Source organism: Nerophis lumbriciformis, linkage group LG17, assembly GCF_033978685.3.
Source record: "Nerophis lumbriciformis linkage group LG17, RoL_Nlum_v2.1, whole genome shotgun sequence".
NCBI classification, from domain to species: domain Eukaryota; kingdom Metazoa; phylum Chordata; class Actinopteri; order Syngnathiformes; family Syngnathidae; genus Nerophis; species Nerophis lumbriciformis.
The window spans coordinates 11,298,873-11,324,118 of record NC_084564.2 but is presented as its reverse complement, the minus strand read 5'-3'; the positions used below and the strand labels follow the sequence as shown (position 1 = coordinate 11,324,118).

Genomic DNA, 25,246 nt, shown 5'->3' with positions numbered 1-25,246 from the left:
TGTTGCAATATTGACACTAATAACTTTTTACTTTAAAACCGTCATCAAACAACAACTTACAATCAACTGATTGATTTAAGCGTTCAAAATAAAACTAATATTTATTTATTATTATTTTTAACACTATTTTTATAAATAGTTATTAGTGTCAAAAAAGTTATTAGTGTCAATATTGCAACATTTTATAGTTACATTGCACCTCTTTTATTCCGTTTTTTTAACACTATTTTTATAAATAGTATTAAAAAACGGAATAAAAGAGGTGCAATGTAACTATAAAATGTTGCAATATCGACACTAATAACTTTTTACTTTAAAACTGTAATCAAACAACAACTTACAATTAACGGATTGATTTAAGTGTTCAAAATAAAACTAATATTTATTTATTTATTATTATTTTTAACACTGTTATTAAAAATAGTATTAAAAAACGTAATAAAAGAGCTGCAATGTAACTTTAAAATGTTGCAATATTGACACTAATAACTTTTTACTTTAAAACTGTCATCAAACAGCAACTTACAATCAACGGATTGATTTAAGCTTTCAAAATAAAATTAATATTTATTTATTTATTATTATTTTTAACACTATTTTTAAAAATACTATTAAAAAACAGAATAAAAAAGATGCAATGTAACTATAAAATGTTGCAATATTGACACTAATAACTTTTTACCTTAAAACTGTCATCAAAAAACAACTTACAATCAACGGATTGATTTAAGTGTTCAAAATAAAACTAATATTTATTTATTATTATTTATAACACTATTTTTAAAAATACGGAATAAAAGAGGTGCAATGTAACTATAAAATGTTGCAATATTGACACTAATAACTTTTTACTTTAAAACTGTCATCAAAAAACAACAACTTACAATCAACGGAGTGATTTAAGCGTTCAAAATAAAACTACCGGTAATATTTATTTATTTATTATTATTTTTAACACTTATGAGTGGGGGGCTGTCAGTCTTTTTCTTTTAAACTCATTGCTCAAAAAACAACTTACAAATTCAAAATAAAAACAATTTTATATTTATTAATTATTATTTTTAACACTTGTATGAGTAGGGGCCTTAAGTCTTTTTTTCAACTAAAAAAATAATGAATCAAAATTAATGTTGTCATGAATTATTGACCTATTTAAGGCTCCAATTACATCACATCAAATATTCTACTTTGAACATTTTTTTGAGGAAAATATCGCATATTTTGTGTTTTTCCTATTTAAAAAAACAGGGGTTTTGCTGACAAAAAAAAGGAAAAAATTAAAACTATGTCAACGGATAGATCTCAATATTTTAGTTTTGACCCCGAACGGGACAAGCGGTAGCAAATGGATGGATGAAAGTAAAAAACAAAAAACTACATATGACTTGTTTTTAACACTTTAATGACCTAGACCATTTGGGTCCCCGGGACCTTTAACGTTCACCAAAATTGAGTGGGAGCACTAATGGTTACAATAAATATTGTATTGGTTCGGAAACGGTGAAAAATCAAAATGGCCCCCGTTTTCTGTTACATTAGTACATGAGGTCGGCCGCGCCCCCGTTCAGGTCCACGTCTTTGGTTCCCTGGAAGGGAAACTGCATGCCGGCCAGTCGGACCAGTGCCACGTTGACTCCTTGGAGGAGGAAGACCAGGAGGAAAAGCCAGAAGGAAACGTCGTAGCGCTCGCCGTACGTCTGGAAGACGAAGGCCACTTCGTTAAAGTTGGCGATGCGCTCGGACAGACGGTGGACTTTCACCTCGGACACAAACAGGATCAGGACCAGGAAGCTGCAAAGACCTGCGGGACATCAGAACTTGTTGACGTCACTGAGAAATGAAAAGTACAACAGAAAGGCGTGTGTCATTTGCATGCCAGGCCACTAGTTGGCGACTTCAAATGTGGCTTTTATGGGACAAAAAGTGGTGGATGTCAGATTAATCCCAAACTAGTGGCGGTGCGAGACGCTTACAGCACACGGACGTCCACAAGTAAAGTCCCGTAGGGCCGTGCAGCGTCTCGTAAGGACGTCCAAAGGCGTTGAAGAAGAAGAAGCCGCTGGACACGGATGAGAAGACCACCAGGGCGCCGCAGAAAAAGATGATGGTTACATGAAGACCTGCTGGGACGGCGTCCAATAGTTCTGAAAAGACTGCCACACAAAAGACGACACTTAACAACTAAAGTCAATCCTTTTAAATGATAATAAAGATGAATATTGAATTTTTTGGGCGAATGTGTACATTTATTATGTAGACTTTTGATGGGTCTGCTATCTGTGCTCTGAAAGTTTGTTATAATGGTAGCGGTTAGTATTCTTGCAAGATGGAGGCCTGTCTCAAAAGCCATTTATTTTACGTGTAAATGATCAAAATGAGTTAAAATGCTTGCATAAAACGCTAGCATATGAATGTTAGCATGATAACAGGAATAGGCAATATACTAAGATGGCACATTGTCAAAAGCCATGATATTTCGGTTCAAATTAACAAAAATTACAGTAAAATATACAGTGTACAACATATTACTGCCGTTTTTTTTTTTACCTTAATCTGCGGTTGTTTTTACGGTTTTACTGTAAATGTAAAAACGGTATTGCAGGTTTTTTTGTTTTTTTTATAATAATTTAATTTGCCAGTATTACGGAGCCCCTAAAGGGACATAGGGAAAATATTTTTTTAGGGGCTCCGTACAGAATAAAAGAAACAATGATACTGTTCTTCCATCTACAGTAATACTGTATGTTGTAAAAACCACCATCATTTTTTACAGTAAAATTCTGGTCCACTAAGCTGCCAATAATTTACTGTAAAAAATGTACTATATTGTAAAAAAAATAAAAAATAGGTAACTGAGTAAATTAGAGTACAAAATTACAGTAAAATTTACAGTGTTTTTTATAACATAATACTGCCCTTTTTTACCGTAAAATCTGCGATTGTTGTTTTTACGGTTTATTACTGTAAATGTAAAAACGGTATCGCAGTTTTTTTTAAATAGTAATCTCATTTGCCAGAATAAAAAAAAACAGTGATGCTGTTTTTCCATCTACAGTAATATGTTGTAAAAACCACCGTCAATTTTTACAGTAAAATTCTGGTCCACTAAGCCACCAGTAATGTATTGTAAAAAGAAACGTATTATATTGTAAAAAACAATTACAGTAAAATATAAAGTGTTTTTTACAACATAATACTGCCATGTTTTTTTCCTTAAAATCTGCAGTTGTTTTTATGTTTTTTTACTGTAAATGTAAAAACGGTATTGCAGGTTTGTTTGTTTTTTTATATTAATCTCATTTGCCAGTATTACGGAGCCCCTAAAGGGACATAGGGAAAATATTTTTTTAGGGGCTCCGTACAGAATAAAAGAAACAGTGATACTGTTCTTCCATCTACAGTAATATGTTGTAAAAACCACCGTCAATTTTTACGTACAATTCTGGTCCACTAAGCTGCCAATAATTTACTGTAAAAAATGTACTATATTGTAAAAAATAAAAAATAAAATAGGTAACTGAGTAAAATTGGACTACACAATTACAGTAAAATTTACAGTGTTTTTTATAACATATTACTGCCCTTTTTTACCGTAAAATCTGCGATTGTTGTTTTTACGGTTGATTACTGTAAATGTAAAAACGGTATCGCAGTTTTTTTTTAATAGTAATCTCATTTGCCAGAATAAAAAAAAACAGTGATGCTGTTTTTCCATCTACAGTAATATGTTGTAAAAACCACCGTCAATTTTTACAGTAAAATTCTGGTCCACTAAGCCACCAGTAATGTATTGTAAAAAGAAACGTATTATATTGTAAAAATAAATTTAAAAGAATTGGTAACAGAGTAAAATTACAGTAAAATGTACAGTGTTTTTTACAACATAATACTGCCAGGTTTTTTTACCTTAAAATCTGCGGTTGTTTTTATGGTTTATTACTGTAAATGTAAAAACGGTATTGCAGGTTTTTTGTTTTTTTATATTAATCTCATTTGCCCGTATTACGGAGCCCCTAAAGGGACATAAGGAAAATATTTTTTAGGGGCTCCGTACAGAATAAAAGAAACAGTTATACTGTTCTTCCATCTACAGTAATATGTTGTAAAAACCACCGTAATTTTTTACAGTAAAATTCTGGTCCACTAAGCCGCCAGTAAAAATTTTACTATATTGAAAAAAAAAAAAAAATAGGTAACTGAGTAAAATTAGAGTACAAAATTACAGTAAAATTTGCAGTGTTTTTTATAACATATTACTGCCCTTTTTTACCGTAAAATCTGTGATTGTTGTTTTTACAGTTTATTACTGTAAATGTAAAAACGGTATCGCAGTTTTAAAAAAAAAATAGTAATCTCATTTGCCAGAATAAAAAAAACAGTGATACTGTTTTTCCATCTACAGTAATATGTTGTAAAAACCACCGTCAATTTTTACAGTAAAATTCTGGTCCACTAAGCCGCCAGTAATTTATCGTTTAAATGTTTTATTATATTGTAAAAAAATTGGTAACTGAGTAAAATTGCAGTAAGAAATTACAGTAAAATGTACAGTGTTTTTTACAACATATTACTGCCGGTTTGTTTGTTTTTTTATACCATAAAATCTGCGGTTGTTGTTTTTAGGGTTTATCAACAATGATACTGGTTTTCCATCTACAGTAATATGTTGTAAAAAAAAAAACTGCCAATTTTTACAGTAAAATTCTGGTCCACTAAGCTGCCAGTAATTTACCGTATGTTTTTTAAATTATATTTTACAAAAAAAAAAAATTGGTAACTGAATAAAATTAGGGTAAAACATTACAGTAAAATTGACAGTGGTTTTTTTTTTACAACATATTACTGACGATTTTCTTTACTGTAAAATCTGCGGTTGTTGTTTTGACGGTTTATTACTGTAAATGTAAAAACGGTACAGCAGTTCTTTTTTATAGAAAGCTCATTTGCCAGAAAAAAATAAAACAGTGATGCTGTTTTTCCATCTACAGTAATATGTTGTAAAAAAATAAAAAGTCAATTTTTACAGTAAAATTCTGGTCCACTAAGCTGCCAGTAATTTACAGTAAAAAAAAGTATTATATTAAAAAAGAAAGGGTTAATAAGTAAAATTACAGTAAAAAATTATGGTAAAATTTACAATGTTTTCTACAACATATTACTGCCGTTTTTTAAAAGTTTTTTTTACCTTAAAATCTGCGGTTGTTTTTATGGTTTATTACTGTAAATGTAAAAACGGTATTGCAGGTTTTTTGTTTTTTTATATTAATCTCATTTGCCCGTATTACGGAGCCCCTAAAGGGACATAAGGAAAATATTTTTTAGGGGCTCCGTACAGAATAAAAGAAACAGTTATACTGTTCTTCCATCTACAGTAATATGTTGTAAAAACCACCGTAATTTTTTACAGTAAAATTCTGGTCCACTATGCCGCCAGTAAAAAATTTACTATATTGTAAAAAAAATAAAAATAAAATAGGTAACTGAGTAAAATTAGAGTACAAAATTACAGTAAAATTTGCAGTGTTTTTTATAACATATTACTGCCCTTTTTTACCGTAAAATCTGTGATTGTTGTTTTTACAGTTTATTACTGTAAATGTAAAAACGGTATCGCAGTTTTTAAAAAAAAATAGTAATCTCATTTGCCAGAATAAAAAAAACAGTGATACTGTTTTTCCATCTACAGTAATATGTTGTAAAAACCACCGTCAATTTTTACAGTAAAATTCTGGTCCACTAAGCCGCCAGTAATTTATCGTTTAAATGTTTTATTATATTGTAAAAAAATTGGTAACTGAGTAAAATTGCAGTAAGAAATTACAGTAAAATGTACAGTGTTTTTTACAACATATTACTGCCGGTTTGTTTGTTTTTTTATACCATAAAATCTGCGGTTGTTGTTTTTAGGGTTTATCAACAATGATACTGGTTTTCCATCTACAGTAATATGTTGTAAAAAAAAAAACTGCCAATTTTTACAGTAAAATTCTGGTCCACTAAGCTGCCAGTAATTTACCGTATGTTTTTTAAATTATATTTTACAAAAAAAAAAAATTGGTAACTGAATAAAATTAGGGTAAAACATTACAGTAAAATTGACAGTGTTTTTTTTTTTACAACATATTACTGACGATTTTCTTTACTGTAAAATCTGCGGTTGTTGTTTTGACGGTTTATTACTGTAAATGTAAAAACGGTACAGAAGTTCTTTTTTATAGAAAGCTCATTTGCCAGAAAAAAATAAAACAGTGATGCTGTTTTTCCATCTACAGTAATATGTTGTAAAAAAATAAAAAGTCAATTTTTACAGTAAAATTCTGGTCCACTAAGCTGCCAGTAATTTACAGTAAAAAAAAGTATTATATTAAAAAAGAAAGGGTTAATAAGTAAAATTACAGTAAAAAATTATGGTAAAATTTACAATGTTTTCTACAACATATTACTGCCGTTTTTTAAAAGTTTTTTTTACCTTAAAATCTGCGGTTGTTTTTATGGTTTATTACTGTAAATGTAAAAACGGTATTGCAGGTTTTTTGTTTTTTTATATTAATCTCATTTGCCCGTATTACGGAGCCCCTAAAGGGACATAAGGAAAATATTTTTTAGGGGCTCCGTACAGAATAAAAGAAACAGTTATACTGTTCTTCCATCTACAGTAATATGTTGTAAAAACCACTGTAATTTTTTACAGTAAAATTCTGGTCCACTAAGCCGCCAGTAAAAAATGTACTATATTGTAAAAAAAATAAAAATAAAATAGGTAACTGAGTAAAATTAGAGTACAAAATTACAGTAAAATTTGCAGTGTTTTTTATAACATATTACTGCCCTTTTTTACCGTAAAATCTGTGATTGTTGTTTTTACAGTTTATTACTGTAAATGTAAAAACGGTATCGCAGTTTTTAAAAAAAAAATAGTAATCTCATTTGCCAGAATAAAAAAAACAGTGATACTGTTTTTCCATCTACAGTAATATGTTGTAAAAACCACCGTCAATTTTTACAGTAAAATTCTGGTCCACTAAGCCGCCAGTAATTTATCGTTTAAATGTTTTATTTTATTGTAAAAAAATTGGTAACTGAGTAAAATTGCAGTAAGAAATTACAGTAAAATGTACAGTGTTTTTTACAACATATTACTGCCGGTTTTTTTTTTTTTTTTACCATAAAATCTGCGGTTGTTGTTTTTAGGGTTTATCAACAATGATACTGGTTTTCCATCTACAGTAATATGTTGTAAAAAAAAAAAAAAAGCCAATTTTTACAGTAAAATTCTGGTCCACTAAGCTGCCAGTAATTTACCGTATGTTTTTTAAATTATATTTTACAAAAAAAATAAATTGGTAACTGAATAAAATTAGGGTAAAAAATTACAGTAAAATTGACAGTGGTTTTTTTTTACAACATATTACTGACGATTTTCTTTACTGTAAAATCTGCGGTTGTTGTTTTGACGGTTTATTACTGTAAATGTAAAAACGGTACAGCAGTTCTTTTTTATAGAAAGCTCATTTGCCAGAAAAAAATAAAACAGTGATGCTGTTTTTCCATCTACAGTAATATGTTGTAAAAAAATAAAAAGTCAATTTTTACAGTAAAATTCTGGTCCACTAAGCCGCCAGTAATTTACAGTAAAAAAAAAGTATTATATTAAAAAAGAAAGGGTTAATAAGTAAAATTACAGTAAAAAATTATGGTAAAATTTACAATGTTTTCTACAACATATTACTGCCGTTTTTTTAAAGTTTTTTTTTACCGTAAAATCTGTGGTTGTTGTTTTTACGGTTTATTACTGTAAATGTAAAAACGGTACTGCAGTTATTGTTTTTTATAGTAAGCTCATTTGCCAGAATAAAACAAACAAACAGTGATACTGTTTTTCCATCTACAGCAGGAGTCCCCAAACTACGGCCCGCGGGCTGGATCCGGCCCCCCAGCATCAAAAATCCGGCCCACAGGAAGTCCCAAGTTAAAAAAAAAGTTTTATTTTTAATTTTTATTTTTTTAAATCTTTCCTTTCTAATCCATTTTCTACCGCTTGTTACTCTTGGTGTCTCCTCGCCGCTCAGGCAAATCATATTGTCTAAAAGTGAATTTTCCCATCGATAACGTGACAATGTTAAATGTTGATGAACATCAATGTCAATTGATGTTAAATGACAAAACAGATTATAAAGACAATGTATATACATATATATATATATATATATATATATATATATATATATATACACATGTTAATATATATATATACCGTATTTTTCGGACTATAAGTCGCAGTTTTTTTTCATAGTTTGGCCGGGGGTGCGACTTATACTCAGGAGCGACTTATGTGTGAAATGATGAACACATTAACGTAAAATATCAAATAATATTATTTAGCTCATTCACGTAAGAGACTAGACGTATAAGATTTCATGGGATTTAGCGATTAGGAGTGACAGATTGTTTGGTAAACGTATAGCATGTTCTATATGTTATAGTTATTTGAATGACTCTTACCATAATATGTTACGTTAACTTACCAGTTGGTTATTTATGCCTCATATAACGTACACTTATTCAGCCTGTTGTTCACTATTCTTTATTTATTTTAAATTGCCTTTCAAATGTCTATTCTTGGTGTTGGCTTTTATCAAATACATTTCCCCAAAAAATGCGACTTATACTCCAGTGCGACTCTTATATGTTTTTTTTTTCCTTCTTTATTATGCATTTTCGGCCGGTGCGACTTATACTCCGGAGCGACTTATACTCCGAAAAATACGGTATACATGGAGATGTTCGATTATCGGCCGATAAATGCGTTAAAATGTAATATCGGAAATTATCGGTATCGTTTTTTTATTATCGGTATCGTTTTTTTTTTTTTTTTTTTTTATTAAATCAACATAAAAAACACAAGATACACTTACAATTAGTGCACTAACCCTAAAAACCTTCCTCCCCCATTTACACTCATTCACACAAAAGGGTTGTTTCTTTCTGTTATTAATATTGTGGTTCCTACAATATATATCAATACAGTCTGCAAGGGATACAGTCCGTAAGCACACATGATTGTGCGTGCTGCTGGTCCACTAATAGTACTGACCATTAACACTTAATTTTACTCATTTTCATTAATTACTAGTTTCTATGTAACTGTTTTTATATTGTTTTACTTTCTTTTTTATTCAAGAAAATGTTTTTAATTTATTTATCTTATTTTATTTTATAATTATTTTTTTTTAAAGTACCTTATCTTCACCATACCTGGTTGTCCAAATTAGGCATAATAATGTGTTAATTCAATGACTGTATATATCGGTTGATATCGGTATCGGTAATTAAAGAGTTGGACAATTTCGGATATCGGCAAAAAGCCATTATCGGACATCCCGAGGTATATATATATATATATATACATATATATATATCCATCCATCCATTTTCTACCGCTTATTCCCTTCGGGGTCGCGGGGGGCGCTGGAGCCTATCTCAGCTACAATCGGGCGGAAGGCGGGGTACACCCTGGACAAGTCGCCAGCTCATCGCAGGGCCAACACAGATAGACAGACAACATTCACACTCACATTCACACACTAGGGCCAATTTAGTGTTGCCAATCAACCTATCCCCAGGTGCATGTCTTTTGCAAAAAGCCATTATCGGACATCCCGAGGTATATATATATATATATATATATATATATATATATATATATATATATATAGCCTGGCCCCCGGCTAAATTTTTTTAACCCAATGCGGCCCCCGAGTCAAAAAGTTTGGGGACCCCTGATCTCCAATAATATGACCGGCAATTTATACAGTAAAATTCTGGTCGACTAAGCCGCCAGTAATTTACCGTAAAAAAAACGTATTATATTGTAAAAAATAAAAAATAAAATTCGTAACTGAGTAAGATTGCAGTAAAAAAAAAATTACAGCAAAATTTAAAGTGTTTTTTACAACATATTTCTGCCGGTTTTTTTTTTTTTACCGTAATATCTGCGGTTGTTGTTTTTACGGTTTATTACTGTAAATAAAAACGGTACGGCAGATCACGTGGTGTAAATGATTACGTAAGTCATTTGTGTGAGGGACAAAGCATAATTAATCAGGCAGAAGGCTTGTTAGTGATGGGCCGCTGCTCTTTACTGCCCTAGAAGATCAGTAAACATTCTGCTTCTGCTTCTGCTTCTGGTCTGCAGACCACAAAAACAACAATCGTGTAACGTAGGTTTAAAAAAAAAAAAAAGAAAAAAAGTTACGTGTTGAGTGGTTGTGAATAATTAAACACTTGATTTATTATTCATGAGATGAAACTTTAGTCCCGTTCGTTATTCTCGCCTTAACTGTTGTTGTTTTTGACGATAAATGAGAAGTGAATTGACAATTTGGCTCACCTGAGAAGCGGGAGGTTCTCCCTCCCAGGCCGCACGTCTTCACCCTCTCCCCGTGGAAGAGTCCGTACGCCAGGCGGCCCACGAACTTGTCCAGCTCGGCCCCGGTAGCGTTGACCAGCTCGGCCCCGGTCCGGCAAAGCACGGTTCCGTCGACCCAGAGCGGTAGCCCGGTGGCCACGGCGGCCGCCAGGGCGCAGCAGAGGCCGAGCGAGCCTCCGCAGGCCAGCAGCAGCCGCTTGTGTCGCCTCGCCATCATGGCGGCGCGGAAAGCAGCCTGCGCGCGGAACGGTCTCCAGGGCAACGGGGTGTGGGCGTGGCGACCCCGTGACGTCACTGCGAGGCTTCGCCCGGTACCGCCCGGCACCGCCCGCTGGAGGCTGGACGTAAACATTCCAGCACGTGCCTGGTACGGAACGCATTAACGAGCAGAGACCGGAGCTGGCATGGCGGCCATCGTCGGGTGAGACATGTTCATTCCTGACCGGGCTTGGGGGTCAAAGTTCAGCAAGGTGTGCTTGTGCGCAGGTGCGTGTGTTTGTGCGCCTCCCTGGCGCTGATGGATGCTCAGCTGATGGAGACACAAACCTTTGGCACCTTTCGCTCTCCGAACTTCCCCGCGCCCTATCCTCCTGAGGCCAGCAGACACTGGAACATCAGCGTCCCTCAAGGCTTCAGGGTCCGACTCTACTTCAGCCATTTTGACCTGGAGCCCTCCTACCTGTGCGAGTACGACTACGTAAAGGTGAGGCCCCGCCCTCCCAACACACACACACACACACACACACACACAAACACATACATGTCTTGCCTACTTTGTGTGGACCCACGTTTGGTCAGTAGGTTGTGAGGGCCCCCCTTTCCACTATAGCTAGAATGATGAAAACAATATATATCTAGCACTAGATGGGAGTAGAGAGTTGCAACCTCACTTCAGAATACAAAACGCACAAAGTAAAAAAAAATATTTTACTTCTGTAGTTGTGAGGCCCTACCGCTGTTGCTAGGTAGATTTGACCATACACACACATAGTAATAAGTTCTGTGAGTTGGTCATTTTGAAGGACAGCAAAGTACTCAATGAAGGTAACACATCTAAATTGAAAATACATCATATCTTGCTCATTTCTCAACCTTGTGCGCGTATCGGCAGAGCAACTCACACAGGACAGTTGAGCTCGTCACACACACACACACACACACACACACACACACACACACATACACACACACACACACACACACACACACACACACACACACACACACACACACACACACACACACACGCACACATTCCTGTATTTCTTACCTTCTTGAGACCTGAGAAAAAAGCCTACCTCTTTAGGACCACCCTTTCTAGATACTGTATATAAAGATGTGTATTTACAACATTAATAATATATACATACTATGCAAATATGAAAAAGCTTGTTGTGAAAAATGAGTTGGAATTTCACAAGAAAAAGGTCACAATTTCACAAGAAAAACTCAGAATTTTGGCAGTATTATAATAAAAGTCGTCATTTTACTCAGAATTTGACAAGAAAAACTGAACATTTGTGCAATATTATGATAAAAGTTGGAATTTTACTCAATAATAGTCGCAATTTTGCAAGAAACGCTGAACATTTTGGCAATTGTTTGAAAAGAGTCGTAGTTTTAATCGACAAAAGTCACAATTTTATAAGAAAACTCTAAAATGTTGGCAATGTTACAATAATAATCTGAATTTTACTTGGCAAAATGGTGACAAAAGTCATCATTTTACTCAAAATATGTCACTGTTTTACAGGAACAACAACAAAAAATGGCAATATTGTGATAAAAGTCAGAATTTTATATGACAAATGTCACCATTTTGCATTGAAAAGTAATGATATTACATAAAAAAGTTATAATTTTACGAGAAAATATTGCATTATTACAGAACTGTGTAAACAGAGCGATGTCCCCATTAAGTAAGCATTGCCAGAAAACACACACGCGCACACACACGCACACATTCCTGTATTTCTTACCTTCTTGAGACCTGAGAAAAAAGCCTACCTCTTTAGGACCACCCTTTCTAGATATATAAAGATGTGTATTTACAACATTAATAATATATACATACTATGCAAATGTGAAAAAGCTTGTTGTGAAAAATGAGTTGGAATTTCACAAGAAAAAGGTCACAATTTCACAAGAAAAACTCAGAATTTTGGCAGTATTATAATAAAAGTCATCATTTTTCTCAAAATTTGACAAGAAAAACTGAACATTTGTGCAATATTATGATAAAAGTTGGAATTTTACTCAATAACAGTCGCAATTTTGCAAGAAACGCTGAACATTTTGGCAATTGTATGAAAAGAGTCGTAGTTTTACTCGACAAAAGTCACAATTTTATAAGAAAACTCTAAAATGTTGGCAATGTTATAACAACAATCAGAATTTTACTTGGCAAATGGTTACAAAAGTCATAATTTTACTCAAATTATGTCACTGTTTTACAAGAACAACAAAAAAAATTGGCAAAATTGTGATAAAAGTCAGAATTTTATATGACAAATGTCACCATTTTGCATTAAAAAGTAATGATATTACATAAAAAAGTTATAATTTTACGAGAAAATATTGCATTATTACAGAACTGTGTAAACATAGCGATGTCCCCATTAAGCAAGCATTGCCAGAACACACACACACACGCACACGCACACACACGCACCCGCACACATTCCTGTATTTCTCACCTTCTTGAGACCTGAGAAAAAAGCCTACCTCTTTAGCACCACCCTTTCTAGATATATAAAGATGTGTATTTACAACATTAATAATATATACATACTATGCAAATATAAAAAAGCTTGTTGTTAAAAAGGACTTGGAATTTCACAAGAAAAAGGTCACAATTTCACAAGAAAAACTCAGAATTTTGGCAGTATTATAATAAAAGTCGTCATTTTACTCAAAATTTGACAAGAAAAACTGAACATTTGTGCAATATTATGATAAAAGTTGGAATTTTACTCAATAACAGTCGCAATTTTGCAAGACACGCTGAACATTTTGGCAATTGTATGAAAAGAGTCGTAGTTTTACTCGACAAAAGTCACAATTTTATAAGCAAAACTCTAAAATGTTGGCAATGTTATAACAACAATCGGAATTTTACTTGGCAAAATGGTGACAAAAGTCATCATTTTACTCAAAATATGTCACTGTTTTACAAGAACAACAAAAAAAATTGGCAAAATTGTGATAAAAGTCAGAATTTTATATGACAAATGTCACCATTTTTCATTAAAAAGTAATAATATTACATAAAAAAAGTAATAATTTTACGAGAAAATATTGCATTATTACAGAAACAGAAGAATATTCCCAATTTTATAAGTTAAAAGTCAACACATTGTGAGAAAAAGACTGCTTTTAGTTAGTTTTTTTTATACTTTTGTTTTTGCTTGTAATTGGTTTTTAATCTTCATTATTTACTTCAAGTTATTACAGTATGTCTATATACATATTGATTACATTTTTCTTAATTAATTTTGGCCAAAGGGGACGCATTTCAATTCCTTACACACACTTATTATTACATATGTTGTCCAGAGGGGGAGCACTTCCAATTTTTACACACGCTTGTTATTTCATATGTTGGCCAGTCGATTTGAAAAATCCCTCCTTCTTGGGACCACCCTCATTTTGATAGATGTCACCAGCAGGGGTGCAAATGAGACATTCTCTATTAGATGCAATGTTATTGGGCACCATGATTTATGTCATCACTTGTTCACACCTCCTCATATGGAAGCTACTTTTCCTTGTTGGTGTCTCAAGAAGGGTAGAAATACAAGAACACACACACACACCAGGTGGTCTCAATGCATGCATGCAGGTGGAGGCGGAGGGGGAGATGCTGGCGCTGTTCTGTGGTCGGGAGGACTCGGACACGGAGGCGGTGCCGGGTCAAAAGGTCATCACCTCCCCAAAGAACACACTCAGCGTGGACTTCTCCTCGGACTTCTCCAATGAGGAAAACTTCTCAGGATTTAACGCTCACTACAGCGCTGTGGGTAAGACTCTGATTGGTCGACTTGTTTTGTTGTCTCTCTTGACTTGTTGTTTGGTAGGCTTGTGGTTTTGATGTTTTAATGACTTGTTGGCTTATTGTCTCGTTGACTTGTTAATTTGTCTTTTCTTGTTGACTTATCTTGTTTTGTTGTCTTGTTTTGTTGACTTGTTGTTAAATAGACTTGTGGTTTTGGTGTTTTATTGACTAGTTGGCTTATTGTCTCGTTGACTTGTTGATTTGTCGTTTCTGGTTGACTTATATTGTTTTGTTGAGTTGTTTTTGTTGACTTGTTATTTTGTTATCTTGTTAACTTGTTTTGTTGTCTCTCTTGACTTGTCCTATTTTGTTGACTTCTTTTCTTGTTTGGGCTCGTTGTTTTGTCGACTTGTTGTCTTGTTTTATTGCCTTGTTTTGTTGACTTTGTTTGGTAAACTTGTTGTTTTGGTGTTTTATTGACTTGTTGTCTTGTTGGCTTATTGTCTCGTTGACTTGTTGATTTGTCTTTTGTTGTTGACTTGTTTTGTTGTCTAGTTGAATTGTTGTTTTGTCGTCTTGTTTGGTTGACTAGTTTTGTAGACAAAATGTATTGTTTTCCTGTTGGCTTGATGTTCTGTTGAGTTGTTTTTTGTTGATTTGTTGTCCTGTAAACTTGTTTTGTAGAGTTGTTTTTTGTCAACTTGTTATTGTGTTGTCTTGGTAACTTGTTGTTTTGTTTAATTGTTGTTTTGTTGACAAGTTGTCTTGTTTACCTATTATTTTGTTGAGTTAATTTTTTGGTGATTTGTTGTCTTGTTAACTTGTCATTTTGTTCTGTTAACTACTTTTTTGTTGAGTTGTCTGATTGACTTGTTGTCTTGTCTTGTTGGCTTATTGTCTCGTTTACTTGTTGATTTGTCTTTTGTTGTTGACTTGTCTTGTTTTGTCTTATTTGGTTGACGGGTTTTGTAACTTGTTTTTTGTTGTCTTGTTAACTTGTTTTGTTGAATTTTTGTTTTGTTCACATGTTTACCGTTGTGTTGTTTTTGTTGATGTGTTGTGTTGTCTTGTTATCTTGTTTTGTTGTCTTGTTGATGTGTTTATTGTCCTGTTTACTTGCTGTTTTGTCGACTTGTTTTATTTTCTTTTAACTACTTTTCTGTTAAGTTTTTTGGTTGACTTCTTGTCTTTTATTGTTGGCTTAATTTCACATTCACTTGTTGATTTTTCTTTTGTTGTTGACTTGTCTTGTGTTTTCTTGTTATGTTGTTTTAAATTATTGTTTTGTTGTCTTGTTTGGTTGACTAGTTTTGTTGACTCGTAGTCGTGTCGTCTTGTTAATTTGTCGTTTTTGTCTTGTTACCTTGTTGTTTTGTTGAGTTGTCATTTTGTTTTCTTGTTTACCTGTTGTTTTTTTGAGTTGTTGTTTGGTTGCCTAGTTTTGTTGACTTGTTATTTTGTTGTCCTGTTATTTTGTAATGTTGTTGTTCTGTTAACTTGTTTTTTGTCTTGTTAATGTGTTGTTTTGTTGATTTTTTTTTTTTAACTTGTCTTGTCGACTTGGCAGATGTAGACGAGTGTTTAGACGGTGTTGTTAATTTGTTTTTTTGAATTGTTGTTTTGTTGACTTGTTCTCTTGTCTAGTAAACCTTTTCTTTGGTTGAGTTGTTGTTTGGTTGTATTGTTGTCTTGTCTTGTTGGCTTATTTTCACATTTACTTGTTGATTTTATTTTGTTGTTGTCTTGTTTTGTTGTCTTGTTATCTTGTTTTAAATTTTTGTTTTGTCGTCTTGTTTCGTTGACTAGTTTTGTTGACTCGTAGTTGTGTTGTTCTGTTAATTTGTTGTTTTTGTCTTGTTAACTTGTTTTGTTGAGTTGTCGTTTTATTGTCTTGTTTACCTGTTGTTTTGTTGAGTTGTTTTTTGTTGACTTGTTGTTTTGTTGTCCTGTTAACTTGTTTTATTTTAGTTGTTGTTTGGTTGACAAGTTTTGTTGACTTGTTATTTTGTTGTTCTTTTATTTAGTAATTTAGTTTTTCTGTTAACTTGTTTTGTTGAGTTGTCGTTTTGTTGAGACATTGTTTTGTCGTCTTGTTAACGTGTTGTTTTGTTGAATAATTTTTTTGACTTGTTTTGTTGACTTGGCAGACGTAGATGAGTGTTTGGACGTTGTTGTCCTGTTGACTTTTTTTTGTCCTGTTAACTTGTTGTTTTGTTGAATTGTTGTTGTGTTGACTTGTCCTCTTGTCTTGTTAACTACTTTTTAGTTTGATTGACTTGTTGTCTTATATCTTGTTTACTTGTTGATTTGTCTTTTGTTGTTGACTTGTCTTGTTTAGTTGTCTTGTAAAATTGTTGTTGTTTTGTCAACTTGTTTGGTTGACTGGTTTTGTAGAATTGTTTTTTTTGTTGTCCTGTTAACTTGTTTTGTTGAATTATTGTTGTGTTGACCTGTTCTCTTGTCTCGTTAACTTTTTTTGGGGTTGAGTTGTTGTTTGGTTGACTTGTTGTCTTGTCTTGTCTTGTTGGCTTATTTTCATGTTTACTTGTTGATTTGTCTTTTGTTGTCGACATATCTTGTTTTGTTGTCTCGTTTTGAAATATTGTTTTGTTTGGTTGACGAGTTTTGTTGACTTGAAGTTGTGTTGTCCTGTTAAGTTGTTGTTTTTTGTCTTGTTAAATTGTTGTTTTGTTGAGTTGTTTTTTTGTTGACTTGTTGTATTGTCAACTTGTTTTGTTGTCCTGTTGATTTGTTTTATTTCCTGTTAACTTGTTCTTTTGTCAAAACTTTGTTTTGTTAACTTGTTTTCTTGTCTTGTTAACAACGTTTTTTGTAGTTGTTGTTTGGTTGACTAGTTTTGTTGTTTTGTTGTCTTGTCAACGTGTTGTTTTGTTGAGTAACTTTTTGGACTTGTGTTGTTGGCTCGGCAGACGTGGACGAGTGTATGGACGGCGTGGACGAGGACATGCAGTGTGACCACCTGTGTCACAACTACTTGGGGGGGTTCTACTGCTCGTGTCGTCATGGTTACTTGCTGCACACGGACAAGCGCACATGTACAGGTGACATTACGTTGATGAACACGCACACACACACACACACACACACACACACACACACACACACACACACATACATACACACACACAGAGCAAATGTTATGTTGCTTCAAATGTGACTTTTTGGAATGTTGTATCGCCCTGAGAACTTTAAGACCTTTAAGACCCTTAAGTCCCTTTACCAGAACAGTGTGTGTGTGTGTGTGTGTGTGTGTGTGTGTGTGTGTGTGTGTGTGTGTGTGTGTGTGTGTAAGCTCTGATAGTGGTTGCTGATTGGTGGTAAATATTTACATGTACTGCAGACAGTGTTTGATTGATGAAGTGTGAGACTCACCACTGACATCTGCAATCTTTGTGTGTGTGTGTGTGTGTGTGTGTGTGTGTGTGTGTGTGTGTGTGTGTGTGTGTGTGTGTGTGTGTGTGTGTGGGCAGTGGAGTGCGGTGGCCACGTGTTTAGAAACCGTTCTGGGGTGGTGAGCAGCGTGGACTTCCCTGCTCCGTATCCAAAGAGTTCCGAGTGTTTGTACGTGATCGAGGTGGCGGCGGGCCTCAAGCTCCGCCTCCATTTTGAGCACACCTTCGACGTGGAGGACCACCCCGAGGTGGTGTGTCCGTACGACTACGTCAGGGTAGGACGCGCACACGTACACGCACACACACACAGAGCGGAGCGACTGCAGGCGTGTCGTTCCAGATCCGAGCGGGCGCCAGAGACTTGGGGACGTTCTGCGGCCGCCAGTCTCCCGGAGTCATCGAGACCGACAGTAACGTGGCGGCCATCCTGTTCCACAGCGACAACTCCGGGGAGAACCTCGGCTGGAGGCTGACGTACACGTCTGTAGGTCCGTGAGGTGCGCGCGCACAAACACACGCAAATGCATGACTTGATGAACCCGCTTTCCTTCGGTGCTTTTATTTTGTAGAGGCAGGAAGTCAGTGTCCGATTCCAGAGCGGCCTCCAAACAGCATACTGAGCCCGGTCCAGTCCGAGTACTCCATCGGAGATCATGTCGAGGTCACATGCGCTACTGGGTTCCGATTGGTCAAGGTGACCCGTGTGACTTTGACATCTTGTTTCCATCATACTTGCCAACCCTGCAGATTTTCCCGGAAAACTCCTGAATTTCTCCCGATTTCCACTCGGACAACAATATTGGGGGCGTGCCTTAAAGGCACTGCCTGTAGCGTCCTCTACAACCTGTCGTCACGTCCGCTTTTCCTCCATACAAACAGCGTGTCGGCCCAGTCACATAATATATGCGGCTTTTACAAACCCCGTTTCCATATGAGTTGGGAAATTGTTTTAGATGTAAATATAAACGGAATACAATGATTTGCAAATCATTTTCAACCCATATTCAGTTGAATATGCTACAAAGACAACATATTTGATGTTCAAACTCATACACATTTTTTTTTTTTTTGCAAATAATCATTAACTTTAGAATTTGATGCCAGCAACACGTGACAAAGAAGTTGGGAAAGGTGGCAATAAATACTGATAAAGTTGAGGAATGCTCATCAAACACTTATTTGGAACATCCCACAGGTGAGCAGGCAAATTGGGAACAGGTGGGTGCCATGATTGGGTATAAAAGTAGATTCCATGAAATGCTCAGTCATTCACAAACAAGGATGGGGCGAGGGTCACCACTTTGTCAACAAATGCGTGAGCAAATTGTTGAACAGTTTAAGAAAAACCTTTCTCAACCAGCTATTGCAAGGAATTTAGGGATTTCACCATCTAAGGTCCGTAATATCATCAAAGGGTTCAGAGAATCTGGAGAAATCACTGCACGTAAGCAGCTAAGCCCGTGACCTTCGATCCCTCAGGCTGTACTGCATCAACAAGCGACATCAGTGTGTAAAGGATATCACCACATGGGCTCAGGAACACTTCAGAAACCCACTGTCAGTAACTACAGTTGGTCGCTACATCTGTAAGTGCAAGTTAAAACTCTCCTATGCAAGGCGAAAACCGTTTATCAACAACACCCAGAAACGCCGTCGGCTTCGCTGGGCCTGAGCTCATCTAAGATGGACTGATACAAAGTGGAAAAGTGTTCTGTGGTCTGACGAGTCCCCATTTCAAGTTGTTTTTGGAAACTCTGGACGTTGTGTCCTCCGGACCAAAGAGAAAAAGAACCACCCGGATTGTTTTCGGCGCAAAGTGTAAAAGCCAGCATCTGTGATGGTATGGGGGTGTATTAGTGCCCAAGACATGGGTAACTTACACATCTGTGAAGGCACCATTATTGCTGAAAGGTACATACAGGTTTTGGAGCAACATATGTTGCCATCCAAGCAACGTTACCATGGACGCCCTTGCTTATTTCAGCAAGACAATGCCAAGCCACGTGTTACATCAACGTGGCTTCATAGAAAAAGAGTGCAGGTACTAGACTGGCCTGCCTGTAGTCCAGACCTGTCTCCCATTGAAAATGTGTGGCGCATTATGAAGCCTAGAATAGCACAACGGAGACCCCCGGACTGTTGAACAACTTACGCTGTACATCAAGCAAGAATGGGAAAGAATTCCACCTGAGAAGCTTCAAAAATGTGTCTCCTCAGTTCCCAAACGTTTACTGAGTGTTGTTAAAAGGAAAGGCCATGTAACACAGTGGTGAACATGCCCTTTCCCAACTACTTTGTCATGTGTTGCAGCCATGAAATTCTAAGTTAATTATTATTTGCAAAAAAAAATAGTTTATGAGTTTGAACATCAAATATGTTGTCTTTGTAGCATATTCAACTGAATATGGGTTGAAAAGGATTTGCAAATCATTGTATTCCGTTTATATTTACATCTAACACAATTTCCCAACTCATATGGAAACGGGGTTTGTACACACACATAAGTGAATGCAATGCATACTTGGTCAACAGCCATACAGGTCACGCTGAGGGTGGCCGTATCTCTTATGTGTGACTGCCATCATATTGCAGTCTACATGTATCTCTTATGTTTGACTGCCATCTACTCGTCACACTTATCATTACACCATGTACCAAATAAAATAGCTTCAAGGTCGGTAAGCACAACCAAAAATGATTCCGTACATTAGGCGCACCGGGTTATAAGGCGCACTGTCGAGTTTTGAGAAAATGAAAGGATTTTAAGTAGAGATGTCCGATAATATCGGACTGCCGATATTATCGGCCGATAAATGCTTTAAAATGTAATATCGGTTTCAAAAAGTAAAATGTATGACTTTTTAAAACGCCGCTGTACAGAGTGGTACACGGACGTAGGGAGACGTACAGAGCGCCAATAAACCTTAAAGGCACTTCCTTTGCGTGCCGGCCCAATCACATAATATCTACGGCTTTTCACACACACAAGTGATTGCAATGTATACTTGGTCAACAGCCATACAGGTCACACTGAGGGTGGCCGTATAAACAACTTTAACACTGTTACAAATACGTGCCACACTGTGAACCCACACCAAACAAGAATGACAAACACATTTTGGGAGAACATCCGCACCGTAACACAACAGAACAAATACCCAGAACCCCTTGCAGCACTAACTCTTCCGGGACGCTACAATATACACCCCCGCTACCACCAAACCCCGCCCTCCCAACCCCTCCCACCTCAAACCCCGAATTCAGAGGTCTCAAGGTTGGCAAATATGGTTGCCATGACAACCCCACATCGTTTTACTTTACCGCTGCACAACATTAGCGTTGATGCGACTCATTTCATATTTATTTATGAAGTAAAACAGGAAGTGGCGGATGTCACCGTAACTTTTTCACCGCTTCTGGCGCAGGACGGTCAGCGCGTGGACGAGTACAACGTGGAGTGTGGGGCTGACAGGAAGTGGAACGGCAGCCTTCCTGTGTGTCAAAGTAAGAGGTCTTCTCTTTTACGTCTTGAAAGTGGGGAGGAAGGCGGAGCTACTCGTCACGCCTATGTTGCATCGCTCTGTGTCACAGCGGTGGACTGTGGCGTTCCCGAGGGTGTGGACCGGGCTGACGTGGTGTTTGGTAACCGTGGCAACAGCACACTGTTTGGAGCCACCGTCCGCTACCGGTGCGGAGACGACGCCTTTGAGATCCACCCTAACGACAGTAACTCACCAATTGATCTGTAACGTACTCGACTTTGGACTCACTGACGTGTGTGTGTGTGTGTGTGTGTGTGTGTGTGTGTGTGTGTGTGTGTGTGTGTGTCAGGTCAGTATCACTGCGGGCCAAACGGGCTTTGGGTCCACGCTGATTTAGGGGTGGAGCTTCCTTCCTGTGTGCCAGGTGAGTGTCGCAAAGCTGGCGTGCGTTTTTCACGTGCGTGGAGACGTCATGTGATCTCCCGACAGCGTGTGGCCGTCCCGCCAGGTCCTTCCCCCGGCAGGTGAAGCGCATAGTGGGCGGGCACGGCGCCGAGCCCGGCCTCTTCCCCTGGCAGGTCCTGCTGAGCGTGGAGGATCCGTCCCGCGTCCCAGAGGACCGCTGGTTCGGCTCCGGCGCCTTGCTGTCCGACACGTGGGTCCTGACCGCGGCCCACGTGCTCCGGACCCGGCGGCGGGACGCCCGCGTGGTCCCCGTGGACCCCGAGCACATCAAGGTGAGTCTCTGGCGAAGGAAACCAATCCCAAGATGATAGAGTTGTGTCGCGTGCCAGGTCTTCGTGGGACTCGTGGACAAGCGGGACCAGCACTCGGCGCCCGGTCACTCGGTGGACGAGGTCGTCCTCCATCCGGACTTCCGGCCGAGTGACTACAGCGACGACATCGCCATGGTGAGGCTGAGCACCCGGGTGGAGCTGAACGCCGCCGCCCGTCCCGTCTGCCTACCCCCGCCGCAGCTCCAGGTGCGTCACCTTGTCTTGTTTAGTTGTCTTGTAAAATTGTTGTTGTTTTGTCAACTTGTTTGGTTGACTGGTTTTGTAGACTTGTTTTTTGGTTGTCCTGTTAACTTGTTGTTTTGTTGACTTGTTGTTGTGTTGTCTTGTTAACTTGTTTTGTTGTCTTGTTGACTTGCTTATTGTCCTGTTAACTTGTTGTTGTTTTTTTTACTTGTTTTCTTGTCTTGTAACTACTTTTTTGTTTAGTTGTTTGGTTGACTTGTTGTCCTGTCTTGTTGGCTTATTTTCACGTTCACTTGTTCATTTGTCTTTTGTTGCGGACTTGTCTTGTTTTGTTTTCTTGTTATCTTGTTTTAAATTATTGTTTTGTTTGGTTGACCCGTTTTGGTGACTTGTAGTTGTGTCGTCCTGTTAATTTGTAGATTTTTTTTCTTGTTAACTTGTTGTTTTGTTGACTTGGTTTTTGTTGACTTGTTGTTTTGTTGTCCTGTTAACTTGTTTTTTTGAGTTGTTGTTTGGTTGACTCGTTTTGTTGACTTGTTATTTTGTTGTCCTTTTGTTTTGTAATTTTGTTGTTCTGTTAACTTGTTTTTTTGTCTTGTTAACGTGTTGTTTTGTTGAATAATTTTTTTTAACTTGTCTTGTCGACTTGGCAGATGTAGACGAGTGTTTGGACGGTGTTGTCCTGTTGGCTTGTTTTTTGTCCTGTTAACCTGTTTTGTTGAATTATTGTTGTGTTGACCTGTTCTCTTGTCTCGTTAACTTTTTTGGGGGGTTGAGTTGTTGTTTGGTTGACTTTTGTTGTCTTGTCTTGTTGGCTTATTTTCATGTTTACTTGTTGATTTGTCTTTTGTTGTTGACATGTCTTGTTTTGTTGTCTGGTTCTGAAATATTTGTTTGTCGTTTTGTTGACTTGAAGTTGTGTTGTCCTGTTAAGTTTTTTTTTTTTGTCTTGTTAACTTGTTGTTTTGTTGACTTGTTGTTTTGTTGTATTGTCAACTTGTTTTGTTGTCCTGTTGATTTGTTTTGTTGAATTGTTGTTGTGTTGACCTGTTCTCTTGTCTCGTCAACTTTTTTGGGGGGTTGAGTTGTTGTTTGGTTGACTTTTGTTGTCTTGTCTTGTTGGCTTATTTTCATGTTTACTTGTTGATTTGTCTTTTGTTGTTGACATGTCTTGTTTTGTTGTCTGGTTTTGAAATATTTTTTTGTCGTTTTGTTGACTTGAAGTTGTGTTGTCCTGTTAAGTTGTTGTTTTTTGTCTTGTTAACTTGTTGTTTTGTTGACTTGTTGTTTTGTTGTATTGTCAACTTGTTTTGTTGTCCTGTTGATTTGTTTTGTTGAATTGTTGTTGTGTTGACCTGTTCTCTTGTCTCGTCAACTTTTTTTGGGGGATGAGTTGTTGTTTGGTTGACTTTTGTTGTCTTGTCTTGTTGGCTTATTTTCATGTTTACTTGTTGATTTGTCTTTTGTTGTTGACATGTCTTGTTTTGTTGTCTGGTTTTGAAATATTTTTTTGTCGTTTTGTTGACTTGAAGTTGTGTTGTCCTGTTAAGTTGTTGTTTTTTGTCTTGTTAACTTGTTGTTTTGTTGACTTGTTGTTTTGTAGTATTGTCAACTTGTTTTGTTGTCCTGTTGATTTGTTTTATTTCCTGTTAACTTGTTCTTTTGTTAAAACTTTGTTTTGTTAACTTGTTTTCTTGTCTTGTTAACTAAACTTTTTTTAGTTGTTGTTTGGTTGACTAGTTTTGTTGTTTTGTTGTCTTGTCAACGTGTTGTTTTGTTGAATAACTTTTTGGACTTGTGTTGTTGGCTCACCTGCGCGTCACGTGACCCCTCCTCTCCCTCTGTCACCTTTGACAACTATGTCTCGCAGGACTCCGACCCGGCCCCCCTAACCAACTCCGTGGGCGTCGTCGCCGGCTGGGGCGTCTCGGACCCTTCCTCTGACGCCACGGGAGCGACCTCGGACCTCCTGCAGTACGTCAAGCTGCCGGTGGTGTCCGAGGACGAGTGTCGCGCCAGCTACGCCTCGCGCGGCTACAACGTCAGCGACGGCATGTTCTGCGCCGGCTTCTACGAGGGGGGGCGGGACACCTGCCTGGGGGACAGCGGGGGCGCCTTCGTCATGGAAGAGCCGCTCGGCCGCAGGTGGGCGGTCTTTGGGCTGGTGTCGTGGGGTGGCCCCGAGGCGTGCGGCACTCGCCGGGTGTACGGCGTCTACACGCGCGTGATCAAATATGTGGAGTGGATACAGAACCGCACTAGCAGCGCCCCCTGGTGGAAGCACTAAGGAGGTGCAAGTTTTCACTCATTCTTTATTGTCCGTCCTCGGGTCAACGGTCACACGGTCACATAGCAACTGGCGCTGTGGCATACTTGCCAACCCTCCCGAATTTTCCGGGAGTCTCCCGAATTTCAGTGCCTCTCCCGAAAATCTCCCGGGACAACCATTCTCCCGAATTTCTTCCGATATCCAGCCGGACTTAAGGCACGCCCCCTCACGTCCGCTTGGCCAACCAAAAAATAACCACAGAACACTATACCGTATAGTGTTCTGTGGCTACTTTTTGGTTGGCCAACAGTTTACGTTGTATTGCGCACCCTGACGGCAAGTGTGGGAGTCGGTTCTGAATTATGAAGTAAAGAGACGTAACTTCGTCACCTCGCCTGGTTATTGACTCCAACCCAAAATATTACACTGCCCATACCTATGCTCCTTCAAAGGCTGTGCTACTGGCTGCAAAGCGTTGCACTTTCAAATACAACAATGAGTAGAGAGGAGTGTTATGTGTAAATAAATGAACACTGAAATTCAAGTATTTATTTTATTTATGTGTGTATATATATATATATATATATATATATATATATATATATATATATATATATATATATATATATATATATATATATATATATATATATATATATATATAATAAAATACACACAC

At 37.0% G+C, this 25,246-nt stretch overlaps 2 protein-coding genes across 2 annotated transcripts; one reads left to right on the top strand and one right to left on the bottom strand.

Annotated features, from left to right (window-relative positions):
- Nucleotides 1-1,385: 1,385 nt before the first annotated feature.
- clrn1 (clarin 1) lies at nt 1,386-10,796 on the bottom strand. The gene is made up of 3 exons (XM_061972465.1): nt 10,391-10,796; nt 1,974-2,153; nt 1,386-1,801 (listed from the first exon to the last, which is right to left on the bottom strand). Exons 1-3 carry the CDS (start codon nt 10,779-10,781, stop codon nt 1,536-1,538), a joined length of 837 nt encoding a protein of 278 aa, XP_061828449.1. The 5' UTR covers nt 10,782-10,796; the 3' UTR covers nt 1,386-1,535.
- masp1 (MBL associated serine protease 1) lies at nt 10,638-25,105 on the top strand. The gene is made up of 13 exons (XM_061972464.1): nt 10,638-10,850; nt 10,916-11,132; nt 14,271-14,448; nt 17,354-17,485; nt 17,915-18,111; nt 18,177-18,324; nt 18,406-18,530; nt 21,262-21,340; nt 21,428-21,562; nt 21,668-21,742; nt 21,808-22,055; nt 22,113-22,301; nt 24,169-25,105. Exons 1-13 carry the CDS (start codon nt 10,834-10,836, stop codon nt 24,583-24,585), a joined length of 2,157 nt encoding a protein of 718 aa, XP_061828448.1. The 5' UTR covers nt 10,638-10,833; the 3' UTR covers nt 24,586-25,105.
- Nucleotides 25,106-25,246: the final 141 nt, after the last annotated feature.

Coding starts and splice junctions, on each gene's coding strand:
- clrn1 (XM_061972465.1), bottom strand. CDS start 10,781: ATGTTTACGTCCAGCCTCCAGCGGGCGGTGCCGGGCGGTACCGGGCGA. Junction 2,154..10,390: donor GAGAACCTCCCGCTTCTCAG/GTGAGCCAAATT, acceptor TTTGTGTGGCAG/TCTTTTCAGAACTATTGGAC. Junction 1,802..1,973: donor CTTGTGGACGTCCGTGTGCT/GTAAGCGTCTCG, acceptor GATGTCCCGCAG/GTCTTTGCAGCTTCCTGGTC.
- masp1 (XM_061972464.1), top strand. Junction 18,112..18,176: donor GTCCGTACGACTACGTCAGG/GTAGGACGCGCA, acceptor GTGTCGTTCCAG/ATCCGAGCGGGCGCCAGAGA. Junction 18,531..21,261: donor CTGGGTTCCGATTGGTCAAG/GTGACCCGTGTG, acceptor CTTCTGGCGCAG/GACGGTCAGCGCGTGGACGA.